Source organism: Ovis aries, chromosome 22 (genome assembly GCF_016772045.2).
Source record: "Ovis aries strain OAR_USU_Benz2616 breed Rambouillet chromosome 22, ARS-UI_Ramb_v3.0, whole genome shotgun sequence".
NCBI lineage: Eukaryota > Metazoa > Chordata > Mammalia > Artiodactyla > Bovidae > Ovis > Ovis aries.
The window spans coordinates 45970232-45986179 of NC_056075.1; the positions used below are offsets into that span (position 1 = coordinate 45970232).

At 45.6% G+C, this 15948-nt stretch overlaps 1 protein-coding gene across 2 annotated transcripts in view; it reads left to right on the plus strand.

Moving 5' to 3' along the window:
- Positions 1-15948, plus strand: part of DOCK1 (dedicator of cytokinesis 1) — a 569019-nt gene that overhangs the window by 108606 nt on the left and 444465 nt on the right. For both annotated transcript variants that reach the window (XM_015103500.3, XM_042238527.1), the window contains exons 19-22: positions 1061-1158; positions 7515-7604; positions 7934-8034; positions 12978-13112. In XM_015103500.3, coding sequence (XP_014958986.2) covers positions 1061-1158; positions 7515-7604; positions 7934-8034; positions 12978-13112 — 424 coding nt within the window. The remainder of the gene's footprint in view (positions 1-1060; positions 1159-7514; positions 7605-7933; positions 8035-12977; positions 13113-15948) is intronic.

Below are 15948 nucleotides of genomic sequence, written 5' to 3' on the forward strand. Positions count from 1 at the left end.
CAGCAGCAGCAGCAGGGTTTATTTTTTTATTTTTTTATTTTTATAGAGACAGCGTCTGTAGCATAAGTTCATTCCTGATGAGCATAAACAGTACGTTAGATGTGTTTTGCTAGTTATGTTTTTTCACGTAATGGGATATTAATATGACTTCAAGTGAGAGTTGTGTAGGCCCACGTCTTTTCCTCGAGATGTTTTGGAGTCTGTCTTCATGCCTTAAAGAAAATCATTTCTCAGCATTGTCTTCCACAATGTCTTTAGTCTGCAAAAATCAATGCATTCAACTTGTGGTTTTTCTGTTGGAAAACAAACGTAAAGCCTCATAGAACGGCCCAGCCATGGTGAGGGAGGCAGGCTCAGCAGAGCAGTGGCCAGTGTTCCTGTCTCCTTCAGGGACTGTTCCCGTGCATTCTCAGTACTGCGTTTGAGTTGGTTATTTTATATCGCATGCCCAGGCGCTCAGTCATGCCTGACTCTTTGTGACCCCTTGGACTGCGGCTCTCCAGGCTCCTCTGTCCACGGGATTTCCCAGGCAAGAATACCGGAATGGGCTGCCAGTTCCTCCTCCAGGGGAATTTCCCCAACCTAGGGATTGAATCCATATCTCCTGTGTCTCCCACATTGCAGGCAGTTTCTTACTGCTGAGCCATCAGGGAGGCCCTTATTTTATATTATTTTATCTTAAAAAGTAAGAGTCTTATTCTCAAGCAGGGAATAACCGCTGGGGAGAAGCTGCCAGGAGCGGCCTCGCAGGCCTGCTGCTGCTCTGATTTGCCTTCTTGTAGGTGGAAAGGCTGGTCTTCCTTTCATGGGCTCCTAGCTGCCTTTCTGAATCTTTTGTTTGTAAATCATTTCATGGTAAATGTAATTGAAAGTAATGAATTCAGCTGCACTGGGCATCAAGGATGCCTCTAGAAATGTATTGAAATATTTAGGTGGCGAACATTTCCAAATAGACTTGGTTTTTCTGTTCAAAAAGTGATGTTGGAGACCTGATGTGATGGGTGCATGAGGGAGACCGGGTCCTTGCTGGGAGGAACTGATGGTCGTTTCCTGTTTCCAGTGGACCTGCTGGGGCTCCTGAAGTGGCGATCCAGCACCAGCCTGCTGCAGCAGAACCTGAGGCAGCTGATGAAGGTGGACGGCGGAGAGGTGGTGAAGGTAACACGGCCTAAAGTGCAGGGACAGGGGTAGGTGCGGCCTCCCAAGACGGCAGAGCCGCGCCTCCAACATACGGGGGGTTCGGTTTCACACTGTGGTGGGAAAGCAGGTCACAGGAATTATTTGGTTCCTCGATGCAAATCAAAGGGATGCCCACACCCTGCTGCAGTCTTTCGAGTGTGCGGTAGCATCGTGTCAGAAAAGCTACTAGGTACGATATAAAATGGGTAACCAACTGGGACCTCGTGTACAGCACAGGGGACTAAGCTCATTATTTTGTAAAAACCTGTAATGGAAAAAGGATATAAACAACTATAATATATAATGTATAATGTATTATGTACAATATATAATACATATGTAATACACGTGTGTGTTTATATGTACATGGATATATATGTATGGCTGAACCGCTGTGCTGTACACCTGAAACTAACACGTTGTAAATAAACTATACTTCAATAAAAACACCCCCCCCCGATAAACCTTCCAAAATTAAAAAGAATCATGTCCATACCTTAATTAAAAAATACCTGGTTGAGAGAAGTGCTGTCACCGTAATCTTCAGTGACTGATAACCCTTTTGCAGTAGTCATATCAGAGATTGCCAATCACATCACCACCACAAGTATAGCAATGAAGAAGCTGGAAATAACGTGAAAATTATCAAAACGTGACCCAGAGATACCGAGTGAGGGAGTGCTCTTGGAAAAACGGGGCCGATAAACTTGCTGGATCCCAGCACTGTCACAAACCTTGGAGTGGTAAAACCCAGCATACCTCCCGAGTGCGATGAAACCTGGTCTGCCGGCGTGGGGCTCTGGCTCTGACCCCTTAAACCACCAGCGTCTTCAGGATGTTGACACATGCCTCTAGGAGGACAGAGTCCTTCTTGGACCCTGGTCGGGGAGGGTGGCCTGGCTTCACTGTGATGGAAGTGGTCTTTGGAATCAACTGAGTTTAGGACTCTGAGTTCTCTTCCAGTGGGTCCTCGCTGTGGGGTTACTGTAGTTTGAATAACCTTGTTTAAGCCTTGCTTTCCCTGCCGTGGCCTGTGTCTTTGCTGGGCTTCCCTGGTGGCTCAGACAGTAAATAATCTGCCTGTGATGCAGGAGACCCAGGTTCAATCCCTGGGCTGGGAAGATCCCCTGGAGAAAGGAATGGTCACCCACTCTAGTATTCTTGCCTGGAGAATTCTATGGATAGAGGAGGAGCCTGGCAGACTACAGTCTGTGGGGTCGCAAAGAGTTGGACACAACTAAGCGACTAACACACACACTTTCCCTGCTTTGAAATGGACAGGATCAGAGTGCCTTGCTCAGATGATCGTTGTGGAGGCTGCATAAGGTTCTGGCCCTGGGAGGTGTGCAAGAGTGTCATGATTTATCCTCATCACTGTCCTGCCGTCCTGGCTCTCGACTTACCCAGAAGCCCTGTTGTCGATGTGGAAAACTTGGTGGTGTATCCGTGAAGTCACAGTCTTCAGCCTTAGCTGCTTTCCCCCACTGCAGTCTTGGTTTATTTCTTAGCCTCGCACAGAGCAAGCTCTGGAGCAATGCTGGATGCCCTCCTGAATCTTCATCTGAGATTGGACAGTCAGACTGGTGTGATCGGAGGTCCCTTGGAATGCTCAGTTTGGTCCTTGTTGGAGCTTTTAGTATTTTCTTCAGCCTCTCCTTGTCTGCCGTCTGCTCGGTGACTCCTCCTTGTACGGAAGGCAGTGCCCGTCCGTGGCCACTGGGTTCCACCCGGGCTGGTGGCAGCAGGCTGGCCCCCTGAGCAGGCTCCCTGCTGCCAGGTCTGTGCTGCTGCCTTAGTCCGTACCCTCCATGAGATGCTTGCGGAGGGAGACAACCTTATCTCTCTAGAAATTAATTACTTCAAATGGTCTCAATTAAACAGCAGTGTGGTTAGCTTCAGTATAAATTAATTCGGTGGCATTGCTCTCCTGAATTCATTGTATAACCATTCAAACATATCCTTGCTAATCTTCAAAGTTTAATCATCTTTTCCTGGCCCTTGTCTTCTTCTCCTGGCTTGGACGATGTTAATTGTATTTTAAATTTCCCAGGGTTCTATGAATTCCCTAATTCAGATGAAAACTGGCTGAATGACTTCACAGCACTGCTTTAAAAGACCCACAGTCAATGAAATTGTGTCCTCTTTCATTTCGCGGCCCCTGTATCACGTCAGGGATTACTTGTATTTCTGTTGAACTTTTGTTACACTGACCAGGGAGAATCTAGAGCCATCTGGTTTTATTGCCTTCCTCTGTTCCTTTTAGCTGATCTATTATCATCTCCTATTGTTCATCCCTGGAGGTGATTTTTCACCTCTCTCGTGACCCTTCCTGTGTTCACTGGAACTGCCCAGGCCTGGAGGACCTGTCTGGCCCTTACTTGCTTTGCCTGAGTTTATTCTTTCCAGTCACCAGCATTTCTTAATACCCTTAGGCCTAGAGTGGAGAACGGACTCATCTAAGGACCACATGGTGACCCAGCCTGCATGGGGCTGCTTTCCATTATATGGAAGAACATTTATAGGCTGTGCATCTTATTCCACTTATTTAAGACCCCTCTTTTGTGTATTTGTAACGTTTTTCTTAACATTTTTTTTTCTTTGATGTGTACCATTTTTTTAAAGGAACTCTTTAGAGGAATTAAAGAACCTCTTGATGAGGGTGAAAGAGGAGAGTGAAAAAGCTGGCTTGAAACTCAACATTAGAAAAACTAAGACCATGTCATTCAGTCCCATCACTTCATGGCAAGTAGAATGGGAGAAAGTGGAAATTTTCTTTTCTTGGGCTCCAAAATCGATGAGGACAGTGACTGCAACCACGAAATTAAAAGGCACTTGCTCCTTGGAAGAAAAGCTATGACAAATATAGACCGCGTATTAGAAAGCAGAGATCACTTTGCTGACAAAGGTCCATATAGTCAAAGCTATGGTTCTTCCAATAGTCATGGACAGATGTGAGAGTTGGGCCATAAAGAAGACTGAGCGCCACACAATTGATTTTTTTGAATTGGGGTGCTGGAGGAGACTCTGGAGAGCCCCTTGGACAGCATGGAGATCAAAGCAGTCAATCCTAAAGGAAATCAACTCTGAATATTCATTGGAAAGACTGATGCTGAAGCTGGAGCTCCAGTACTTTGGCCACCTGATGCAGAGAAGCAACTCATTGGACAAGACTCCGATGCTGGGAAAGGTTGAAGGCGGGAGGAGAAGGGGGCGGCAGAGGATGAGATGGTTAGATGGCATCACGGATTCAGTGGCCATGAATTCATGCAAACTCTGTGAGATAGTGGAGGACTGGGAAGACTGGTGTGCTGTAGTCCATGTGGTCGCAGAGCTGGACACATCTTAGCAACTGAACAACAGCAGCATTTTTTAGAGTCTTTATCGATTTTATTACACTAGTGCTTCTGTTTTGTCTTTTGGTTTTTTGGCCTCAAGGCGTGTGTGATCTAAGCTCCGTGATCAGGGATTGAACCTGCACCCCCTGTATGGGAAGCTGAGGTCTGAACCACTGGCCCACCAGAGAAGTCCCTGTGTATTCGTAACTTTTACTGGAAAGATGACATTGCCTGATAGACTGTTGAAAGTATTCGGTCATTTGGAAAAAGTGACCTTGCTTGCAGAAAATATTTGCTCATATGAAAATGGTGATCGTGGTTTTCAGTGGATGGTCTTGGAGAGAGGGTGGGAGTCAAAAGCAGCCCTTTCGTGGCCTTGGGTGAGGGCCCACCCTCAGGACACTCTGGTCCCTGCCCTGCTGCAGCCCTGCCCAGGGCTTGGCACCTGGTGAGTCTCTTGGCAGGAACATTGGGCTTTTAGCAGATGGCATCAAGTTTTGACCTTTGCAAAGCTTTTACAATCTGAAAATGATGGGAAATGATATAAAAGTAATGAAGGTGGTGCAGGCTTAAATAATTACGGAGTTGACAGAACCATTGGTGTCTAGACCAGAATGCCTCCTGGTCTGGCTGGTTTCATTCCCCTGCTCATTTCTATGTGACACTTACTGGCATGGAATGGGGGATCAGAGGCACAGTGGAACAGAACGAGGATTTTATGCCTGACGGATCTGAGATTGCTTGCTAGGTCTGGGAGCTTGTCGTCTCTTGGGAAGAAGAGCTTTGTTAGTTGCTCAGTCATGTCTGACTCTTTGTGACCCCATGGACTGCAGCCCGCTAGGCTCCTCTGTCCATGGACTTCTCCAGGCAAGGATACTGGAGTCGGTAGCCATTCCTTTCTCCAAGGGATCTTCTGGACTCAGGGAGCCATCCCAGGTCTTCTGCACTGCAGGCGGGTTCTTTACCATCTGAGCCTCCAGGGAAGAGCAGTGGACCCTGAATGTGCACGCTTCCACAGCTTCCGGGGGCCAGGAGGGGAGCTCTGGTGGGAGGGCAAGTCTCTGTGTTTGGTCTCTCAGTCTCGAGATCCTCTGGGGACATGAGATGCCCTGGAGTTCTGTGCGTGGGCCGAGCAGCCACGGAAGGCCTGGTCCAGGGATCTCACACAGCCACGCCTCTGTCCTAGCTGTGGGATGGTCTCACTTACTTACCCCTTGTGTTCTTAATAACCATGCAATCGAGGTGTAGTTCACATACGGGAAAACACCCTTTTAATTCATACAGTTCACTGGTTTTCAGTATATCCACAGAGTTGTGCAACTACCTGAACAATCTCATTTCAGAACATTTCCATCACCAGAAAAAGAAACCCTATCCCTGTTGGCCATTACTCCACTCTGCCTGCAACCAGCTGTCTTTATAGGTTTGACTATTCCAGCTACTTTATGTAAATCGAGTGACAATACATAACATTTCTTCTTATTGACTTCTTCTCCTGAGTACAGCGCTTTCAAGGCAGGTGGTGGCATGTATCAGAACTTCATTCCTTTTTATGTTTAAATAATAAATACTGCACTGTATGGATATGCCACAGTTTATGGGCTTTCCCAGGTGGCGCTAGTGGGAAAGAACCTGCCTGCCACTGCAGGTGACATAAGAGACAAGGGTCCAATCCTTGGGTCAGGAAGATCCCCTGGAGGAGGAAGTGGCTACCCACTCCAGTGTTCTTGCCTGGAGAATCCCATGGACAGCGAGCCTGGTGGGCTGCAGTTCATGGGGTTGCAAAGAGTCAGACAGGACTGAGGTGACTTAGCATGCAAACATTCCATTCATCAGGTTATCCATTCATTAGGTGACGGACGCTTGGGTTGTTTCCACGTTTTGACCATGGTGAATCAAGCTCCTCTGAATATTCGTGTACACAATTTTTGTGCAGATACACGTTTTCCATTCTTTTGGTTTCATACCCAGGAATGAGATTATTGAGTTGCGTGGTAAATCTACGTTTAACCCTTTGATGGATTGTCGGTTGGTTTTCCAAAGCCACTGCCTCATTCTGCGTTTCTACCAGCACACGTATCAGGGCTGCAGTTTCCCTCTGCCTTTCTCATGCTTGACTCTTGTCCATCTTTTTGATGATAGTCACCACACTCTGGATGAAGTGATAGCTCACCCTGGTTTCAGTGTGCAGATCCATAGTGACTTCACGACGAATAGACACATACTTCATTCCCTGTGTGGTCTCTAGTCCTCTTTATGGTCAGTAGTCCACTATATGGCATTTTGCCCTGCCCCACCAACAGGGAGCTCATTACTTCCAGTGCAGTCTTTTTAGTTCATCTTATACTTCTTTCTAGGGAGAATAGGGGAAGGATTCACAGATAATTTCTAGTGTGACATAACTTTGAAGTCTCCTAATTTTTTCAAAATTATATTCCTAATATTTTGTCATTCTATGCTGTAGTATTTATTTGGTGACATAGTAGGCTATAAAAGGATTTCTAAATTACTGTTAAATAAATTAAGCACTTCCTGGCCCTCTGCTCTGTACCCCAGTTTCAGAATCACATAGCTCTTCTGTCTTTGCACCTGTATTTGCAGAAGATCCTTAATTAAACTAGAAATTTGTTCCTTTGCGGCTTCTGCCCACTTGCTAGCTCAGGTCCCATGCAGGGTGAATGGGATAAGTCAGATTCAGTCTTCCCAGGGTTGCTGTTGAACTGGTCTTGGTGAAAACCAGGAGAAGGATTGGAGAGGTCCCATGAGGGGTGGGGGATGAGCTCTGTGCATTTCCTTGCTGCACATTCTCTGCTGAACTTAGGGTGGCATGTCTTTGTTCTGAATTCACTCATCTCAGATTTTTGGCGTGTGTATGTCGTGGCTGCGAAGAATCAGTAGGTGCTGTTCGGGAAAGCTGGGTGTTGGGAGTTCTGCCAAAGGTAATCGGCTGGGGAGAGTTGGTGAGTTTATATCGTCTGTTGACTTTTTGTGTCCCTCCAGTTCCTCCAGGACACCTTGGATGCCCTCTTCAACATCATGATGGAGAACTCGGAGAGTGAGACCTTTGATACATTAGTGTTTGATGCTCTGGTAAGAGACCTTGACTTTGCATCTGCTCAGAAATTACGGGGCTTTCATGTTGCAACCTTTGAAGCTGGGGCGGGAGCCATCACAGTAACCTTGAAAGCGTTTTCAGTTGTAGCCCAGTCAAAGCAAATGAATTGAGAGGTAGAAAGTTTCTTGCAATGTGGCGCTGCAGTTAGGCGAATGTAATTGGCAGCGGAAGAGGTAAACTGGCTGGCCAGCCTGTGTCTGAAAATGTTAGCGCTCGGTTGACTCCCACAGAGGTGCAGATGATTCAGCTGAAGATTCCAAAATGGTTTGCATCTCTTTTGCTAATGAAAATATTAATTTAACAGGTATTTATCATCGGACTAATTGCTGATAGAAAATTTCAGCATTTTAATCCTGTTTTGGAAACCTACATTAAGAAACACTTTAGTGCAACCTTAGCCTACACGTAAGTTCTTTTTTGTTGTTTTAAAACCAGTTCTTCTTTTTGTATCTTTGTTAAGACCCTTTTCCATATACTTTTGCCTGTGGTTCTACATTTCCCTTCCCCAATGGTGAGTTTACTGGGATCATTTTTATTACTGTTTCCCTCTTAACAGACCTAAAAATCTTGTTGGAAAAGATAGGGGATGCATTATAGGATTCTGGAATAAATTCTTGTTCTTCTCTACACCTTTCTTTTGTCTTTGAGTTGTTTGTTCCCTCCACGTTTGATGAAATGGATATATGGATATGGAGTGCTTGCCACACTGCAGCTTCCTCACAGCCATTTGATGAGTGAATAAATGGATGTGGTCTTGTCTTGAAATTATTGGTTATTTAGCGTGAATATTCATAAAATTCAGTCTTATACTTTTCAATCTATTTTTTCATTCTTTATTTTTTAAGGTTGCAGGTGATTTATTTTTGTTCTGCTGGATCAAGCTGGATAAAATTAATTTTTTTTTCTTTTAAAGTGGTTTAGTTACTCAGTGATGTTTAAAGAGCCAGAATGTTAATGTTGCTCAGATAAAACAGCTGCAGGCTTGGCAATTATTTTTAAACTTCATCTGGATATTGGCTTTTAATACTCCTGCATTTCTTTCTTTTAAAAGTCTTTTCTTTACATAGCTGTTTTTATTGAAGTGGCATTGATTTGCAAGGTGGTGTTAGCTTCAGGTTGACACCAGAGTGACTCAGTTATGTGTGTTTGTGTGTGTAATATATACATATATTCCATTTCAGATTCTTTTTGCTCTTTAAAGAGTTCCTCTCCTTTGTTCCAGAAGCTTCAGCTCTAAGTAACTAGAATTCTCACTCCCCAGCCAGCTGTTCTCCACTCACCCAGCTGCTCCCTACCTGGGCCCCTGTCGGGTCTTGTAGGGCTCCCAGGGGAAGGTGTGGAGCCTGGTGTCAAGGCCATGACCCTGGGCCTTGCTGCCTTGGCCTGTGTTCCCACTGTCACTTGGCAAGCTTAGATTGCTTAGCATCTCTGAGCTTCAGCCTTCTCATCTGCACAACAGCACAGTTGTAGGTTTTCTTGAGAATTTTAATAAGTTCTTAACATGTCAAGTGTTTGGAATAATCTGTGGCACTTAGCACCAAGCAGTAGTTAGATTTCGTTATTATTAGAATTATTAGGGCGAGTTCCTCGTTCTCTCACAGTGGGATTTATTGGCACTGATTCAGACTTTTTTTCTGTGTGAGCTGCAGTGAAAAAGAAAGGTTTAATATTTTAAAGAACATTTCCCTTAGATTCCTTAGAAATGATTCCCATTTAGGGCCAGGGACTTGAATCGAAGTTCCCATCTGTGTCTTGCCCCTACTTAGGTCAGAACCTGTTGTCCCTGGCTGTGGGAACTCAAGGTCAGTGGTCCTGTCCCTGAATCTTGGATTCTTCTGTGTCTGCTCTAGTGCTTGTTTATTGCAGGGCTGCTGGTGGAGCCCCACGTGGGCAGGAAGCAGGGGTGTCCTCAGGCACACAGGGCAAGCTATGACAAGCTTGGTGCTTGCTGGCTAATCAACATTTGTTTAAGACATTCAGTTCTCTCTGTGGAGAAGCCCAGTTGGCCCGCACTTCTGAGGGTTCCCTGCAGACTGCTGGTCGGGTGGCTCCATCTTGCTATAGCAACCAAAAGGAGCCCGTGCAGGGTTCCTGGGGGTGGCCTGTATGCTGCTCTGGGTCCCATGTGACCCCCTTCCTGTGTCACCTCCACCATCCTCCTTTCCTGAAACTCAGCCAAACAGCTGTTCTCAGATTAGGTTTTTACTTTCATTTTATAAAGTCAGAACGGCAGCAAGGTTGCCGTGCTGCAGTCCAGGCCCTCTTTCTGGCGCCCCCTCGCCCTTATTCTCAAAGCAGGAAGCAAACCTGGGGAGCATTGGACAGGTTACTCCATGGAAGACACAGAAAGTACCATCTGATTGTTGAATTATGACAGGATGGAGCTGAGAATCTATATCCGCTCTTCCAGTCTGTCATCTGCAGAAAAAATTTTAATTTCGGAAAATGAGTGTTCTTATCTTGTTTTGACAAACCAGCAACCCCAAGTGGTTCTTCAACTGTTGGAATCTGAGCATTTTCGCCTTGAAATGCCAGAGGAGATAATTGAGGTTCACGCAGTTCTAACGCAATCAGGAAGGCTGCCTCTGCCCTAATGAAGTGTTTGCAGTCTTCTCCAGCCCAGGGGACATTCTAGTACCAAGCATCATCACAAACAGTCTCTCCCCTCCCCCACCTGGGGGGGAGGCTTGCAGGGGCTTAGGTTAGATTCCCATCCAGGCAGTTTCTTTACCTCTTTCCTTTGATAAATGTTGAGATCTGGAGCCTTTCTTTGCAAACAACTCCGAGAAGAAATCAACGATGACTAGAGGCAATGGGTCGGAGAAGGCAATGGCATCCTACTCCAGTACTCTTGCCTGGAAAATCCCGTGGACGGAGGAGCCTGGTAGGCTGCAGTCCATAGGGTTGCTGAGGGTTGGACACGACTGAGTGACTTCACTTTCACTCTTCACTTTCATGCATTGGAGAAGGAAATGGCAACCCACTCCAGTGTTCTTGCCTGGAGAATCTCAGGGACAGGGGAGCTTGGTGGGCTGCCATCTATGTAGTCGCACAGAGTCGGACATGACTGAAGTGACTTAGCAGCAGAGGCAGTGGGTGTTACTTCTTAGCCTTCTAAGTCACAGAGCAGGTGCTCGCTGCATGGGTGGTTCATGGGGCAGAGTGACCGGGGCTAGTCCAAGCCAGGAGGGAAGGAGGCGTCAGCTTTGGGGACAGTTCTTCCCCAAAACTAGCAGGACGTACTCCGTCTGTGCACAGACCTGCCTTTCCCGGAGCTCGTTCGGGCCTCCTCCCCGCTGAACCGATGTTCCACTGGTCTGGTCCTTTCACCAGGGGCCGAGCAGTTTGGTCTTCCTATAGTTACAAGTGGTATGATGGGTGTGGATTCGGGTCCTATGACTTCCTGATTTATTTTCTGATTCTGGGTAATGCTTTTTTGCAACTCATTGCTTCTTTTTGTTCTTTCCTTTATACATATATAAATTTATTTATTTTAATTGGAAGTTGATTACTTTACAATATTGTGTTGATTTTACCATACATCAGCATGAATCTGCCACAGGTATACACGTGTTCCCCATCCTGAACCTCCCTCCCTCCGCCCTCCCAGTACCATGCCTCTGGGTCGTCCCAGTGCTTGTTCTTTCCTTTGACTGAACTATTGGAAGGATTTCCAAAATCTGTTTCTATGGAATGAATGTGAAAAGTGAAAGCGTCGGTCCGTCAGTTGTATCTGACTCTCTCTGACCCCATGGACTGTAGCCCACCAGGCTCCTCTATCCATGGGATTCTCTAGGCGAGAATACTGGAGTGGGTAGTCATTCCCTTCTCCAGATGAAATGTATATTTCTTGGGCTATCAATAGGATTTAAGAAAACAGGTGTGTGGGCCTGTCAGTTTGGGAAAGTATATTAAACTGGATGAAACAGGTTTTATGCCAGGACTTGAGAGGCTCTGCCAGGCCTCGAGAACCATCACAAGACTTGTAAGGGTAGATACCTTCCCAGGATGGGGACCAGGGGAACCTAAGGGGAGCAGATCTTTCTGGCCTTGCTTCTTCAGGACACACTGCCAGGGAGGCTCCTGTGATAGCACTGTGAGGTTTCTTGAGTTCTTCAGCTTGATCAGTGTTAGAAATGATTTCCCATCCACTCAGTCGCCCCAAAGCCTTTTTATTGTGATTTATTAGTAAAATCGTTTCTCTTAGGTTCTTCTGAGGTCATCCACGAGCCCAGTTTCGGTTGCTCTTATGAGTGACTTGTAATAATCTCAAATAACAAGCTGGTGCACACTGGCTCATAACTTAATGAGAAATGCTGTCAGTATCCTGGCAGGTTGCTGCTGTTGTTGTTTTTAATGAATATTTAAAAGCCAGAAGGAATTCTTGTTGATTACTGAAAAGGTTAGGGGGTGGAGAAGGTTGGTTTGGGGGTAGTTTTGTTGGTTGTTGTCATACAAGTTTTACATAGGTTGCTAGTTTTTGAAGTTACAGTGTAGCTGAACGCACCAAAAGCTGAAAATACACTGAAGTTATTTAATTATTCCTTCATGATTTAAAAGACTTGACTAGAAGATTATTAGTTTATGGGCCTTTATGATTTAAAAGGCTTAACTTGAAGATTATTAGTTTATGGGCCAGTAGTTGGCTCCGTGATAGAGAACCTGTCTGCCAATCCAGGAGACGTGAGTTCAGTCTCTGGGTTGGGAAGATCCCCTGGAGGAGGAAATGGCAATTCACTCCAGTATTCTTGCCTAGAAAATTCCATGGACAGAGGAGCCTGGCGTACTACTGTCCATGGGGTCATAAAGAGTCAGACATGACTGAACATACATGCCTAGCAGTAGAAAATGTAGACATTTGGACAGAATTAAAAACTGATTATTACTCTTACTGCCTCTATCATTTGAAAATAGCACTTAATTAAAAAAAAGAGCATTATGAAAATAGATACGTCTGTAAAGAAAACCCCTTTGATTTTGTTGTTGAGCATTGGAATGCTAGATCACCCAGAGTCCTGGACTTCTCCATCTGCAAATTAGGGGTAAAACCGAACACTTGTCATACAGTGTTGCTGTGGAGAATAAATTATATAATACTCTTAAATGCTTAGGAAGACATCTAAAACTTATAAAGTGCTTGTTAAATGCTCAGATCTCGCTCCTCTGAGAGTTGTTTTATGGGTCACTTTTAATCTGTTTTGAATACATTTCACAAATATGCACATACTGATAAATTGTGAACCCAGCTAAAAAGAACCCAAATACCCACTTGTGTATTTCTGCCCCAGTTAAGAAACGAGGTACTGTAGTCATCTGAACTTGTTGATGTGTGTTTCCGTTCCGAACAGGAAGCTGACGAAAGTTTTGCGGAACTACGTGGACAATGCCGAGAAGCCGGGAATAAGCGACCAGCTGTATAAAGCCATGAAGGCTCTAGAGTACATCTTCAAGTTCATCGTGCGCTCCCGGATCCTGTTCAATCAGTGCGTGTCCCTGCGCTGGCTCTCCAGAGGGCTGGGAGGAGACCCTTTCCGTCCTTCCTTCCTTCCTGCGTCTTCTCCCTTCCCCTGCCTCGTTCTTCTTTGCCTTTCTCTCCTCTTCCCCTTCCTTTCTCTGCGGTCTAGCAGAACACGACAGTTAACAGACAGCAATTCTGGGCTGGAGCTGTCCACGCTCACCCTAACTGCTCCCTAGTGGAGTAAAAGGCAAGCTCTCTGAGTTTGAGTCCTGAGCCCTGAGTCTGAACTGTGTTCCTGTGAGTCAGACATTGTCTCCTGGAAGCGTTGGTACTTTATCCAAGGCAGTACAGTTTTGCAGTTCTTTTCAGTGTTATTTTATAGAGGAAAAAAGCCCCTTGAACACACAGAATTAAAACAAGCCACATCAACAATGATAAACAGCAATGTAAATTAACTCACTTGGGAAGATGGTGGGGCTTCCGCCCTCTTTCCTTCAAATAGAATCATGTTTTGTTTCTAGAGAGAGGTTCCTATACACGAAATGGCCTTGTGCATGGACATTCAGTGTTTTAACTTTGGGATGTGTTTCACAGATTATCTGGGCAAATTTATGAGTTGTTTTCAAACTTCAAAGTGGATTGCGGTATTGCCGATCTACTTTAAAATAAAGACTTCATCATTTTATAGAGAACATTAGTGTGTTCCCCTAGATATCTATAGATGAAAGAATGGGGCTGAAATAAATGAGCTTTCAGTTGGTCCACGATATTTAGGTCTGAATGAAGAGAGGAGGAGCAGGGGTAGATGGGGTGTTGGGCATTGAAGCTGACTCCCGCTGCTGCTTCTGTTTGCGGAGGCACCTGTTTTGGGTGCCCTACAGTGGGTGATGCTGGTTCTTGTCGGTTATTGGAGGGTGATGTTCTTGTGTGAGTCCTAAACACAGAGGTGGAGTTTCAGAATCAGTGTCCCTCTGATTCACAGAGTACATGTCACTTTAAAAGCACAGCCCTCTTGAAACGTATCAGTGAATATGGGGAATTGAGGGAGCGTGGACCCAGGTCGGTACCTTCTTACTAACTCTTCATTTTGTTGGCCTGAAGTCGGCTTTCAAGAACAGCCAGGGAGAGAGGGGAGGTATTCACAAACCAGCCTTGTGTACCCTGTGGGGCACGTAAGCCAGAGGAGCAGGTGACTGTGTGTGGAGCTGTAAGAGTCACAAACGGGGTGGTGCCCACCAAGGATCAGTGGCCACAGCCCCTGTGTTACTGGACAAGGATGGCCTATGCTGTGGTCACCCTACGGTTCCTGTGATTCCAGACCCAGGGTTAGAGGCCCTCATGCTCTGCTCCTTGACTGAAGAATACACTCTTTTACTTTGCTTATCATGGATAGGTGTGAATCTTGATGAGGGTCATGAAGCTTTCTGTTTTTTTCCGGGTGAAACCTGTTGATGATTTTCTCACTGTCAAGGTGTGAAAGATGACTAAGAAAGTAGGGTTTGTGTTTTTTTCCCTGTATTTTATCATATTTTTCAGTAAAATTGCTTCTACAAAAAGGAACTCTTTGGAAGCCTCTATCTTGTTTTTATTTAGGGGCTTCCCTGGTGGCTCAGATGGTAAAGAATCTGCCTGCAATGCGGGAGACCCAGGTTTGATCCTTGGGTTGGGAAGATCCCCTGGAGAAGAGAATGGCTACCCACTCCAGTATTCTTGCCTGGAGAATTCCATGGGCGGAGGAGCCTGGTGGGCTACAGTCCATGGGGTTGCAGAAGAGTCAGGCAAAATCTTGCTTTTATATGTGTCCCACTAATTTTAAGTCTTTGATTACTCTAAAATAACATCGACACTAAGGTGAGAGGATGAACTTGAAAGAGTGGAACAATCAGGTGGTATGGATTATGTCATGTTTTCTGTGAAAAAATTTTCATCATGTACAATTTGTGATCAGTATGGCCCCAGGTCAGGGATTCATTGATGCCCACATCTTCTTTTCAAACACACTGCTGATTTTCCTTCTCATTCAGAGATTAATAATGAAAAGAAAGGTATGTTCAAGGTCAGTGTGTTCCCGCTATTGTTGTAAATGCTATAATCTTTTACAAAATAATGCTGCTTAGAAAAGATTGGGGTCACCCAAGTGGACCAGTGGCAAATTGTTTCTCTCTGTTTCTCCTTAATCTCTTTCAGCCTGAAAATACAAATGGCATGAGATCTGGGACCATGGTCTTGTAAATAGCACTGAGTTTGATTGATCTTCTCGGGATTAGCAGTATGACTGGCCACATGTTACAGAAACAGATGAGGTTCACGTTTTCCCCCACATGGCGTGGAACCCAGAGGAAGAGTCTGGGGCTTGCGCACTTGGTCCCAGTTACTTATTTCATCCTTGGCTCCTGCTATCTCTTGCCCCACCGTCCTTAGGAATCTCTGTCTGTCTCATGGCCCCAGAGTGGTTCCTGCTCCTCCTGGTGTCAAGACCTCACTCCAGACAGCAGAGAAGGGAACGTGGATGTCAACAGCTCTTTCAGTTACTTTCCTTAAGGAATATTGTCCCCAGTGCCTACAGTGGGTCATGTGCTTCCCTCTCATTGGCCAGGCTGTGTCACATGACCATCCTAGATGCAAGGGAGATGGGAAAGAATTTATTGATGCTGATAGCTCAGATGATAAAGCGTCTGCTTGCAATGTGGGAGACCTGGGTTCGATCCCTGGGTCAAGAAGATCCCCTGGAGAAGGAAATGGCAACCCACTCTAGTAGTCTTGCCTGGAAAATCCCAGGGACAGAGGAGCCTGGTAGGCTCCAGTCCATGGGGTCTCAAAGAGTCGGACATGACTGAGCGACTTCACTTTTCAACAGAATC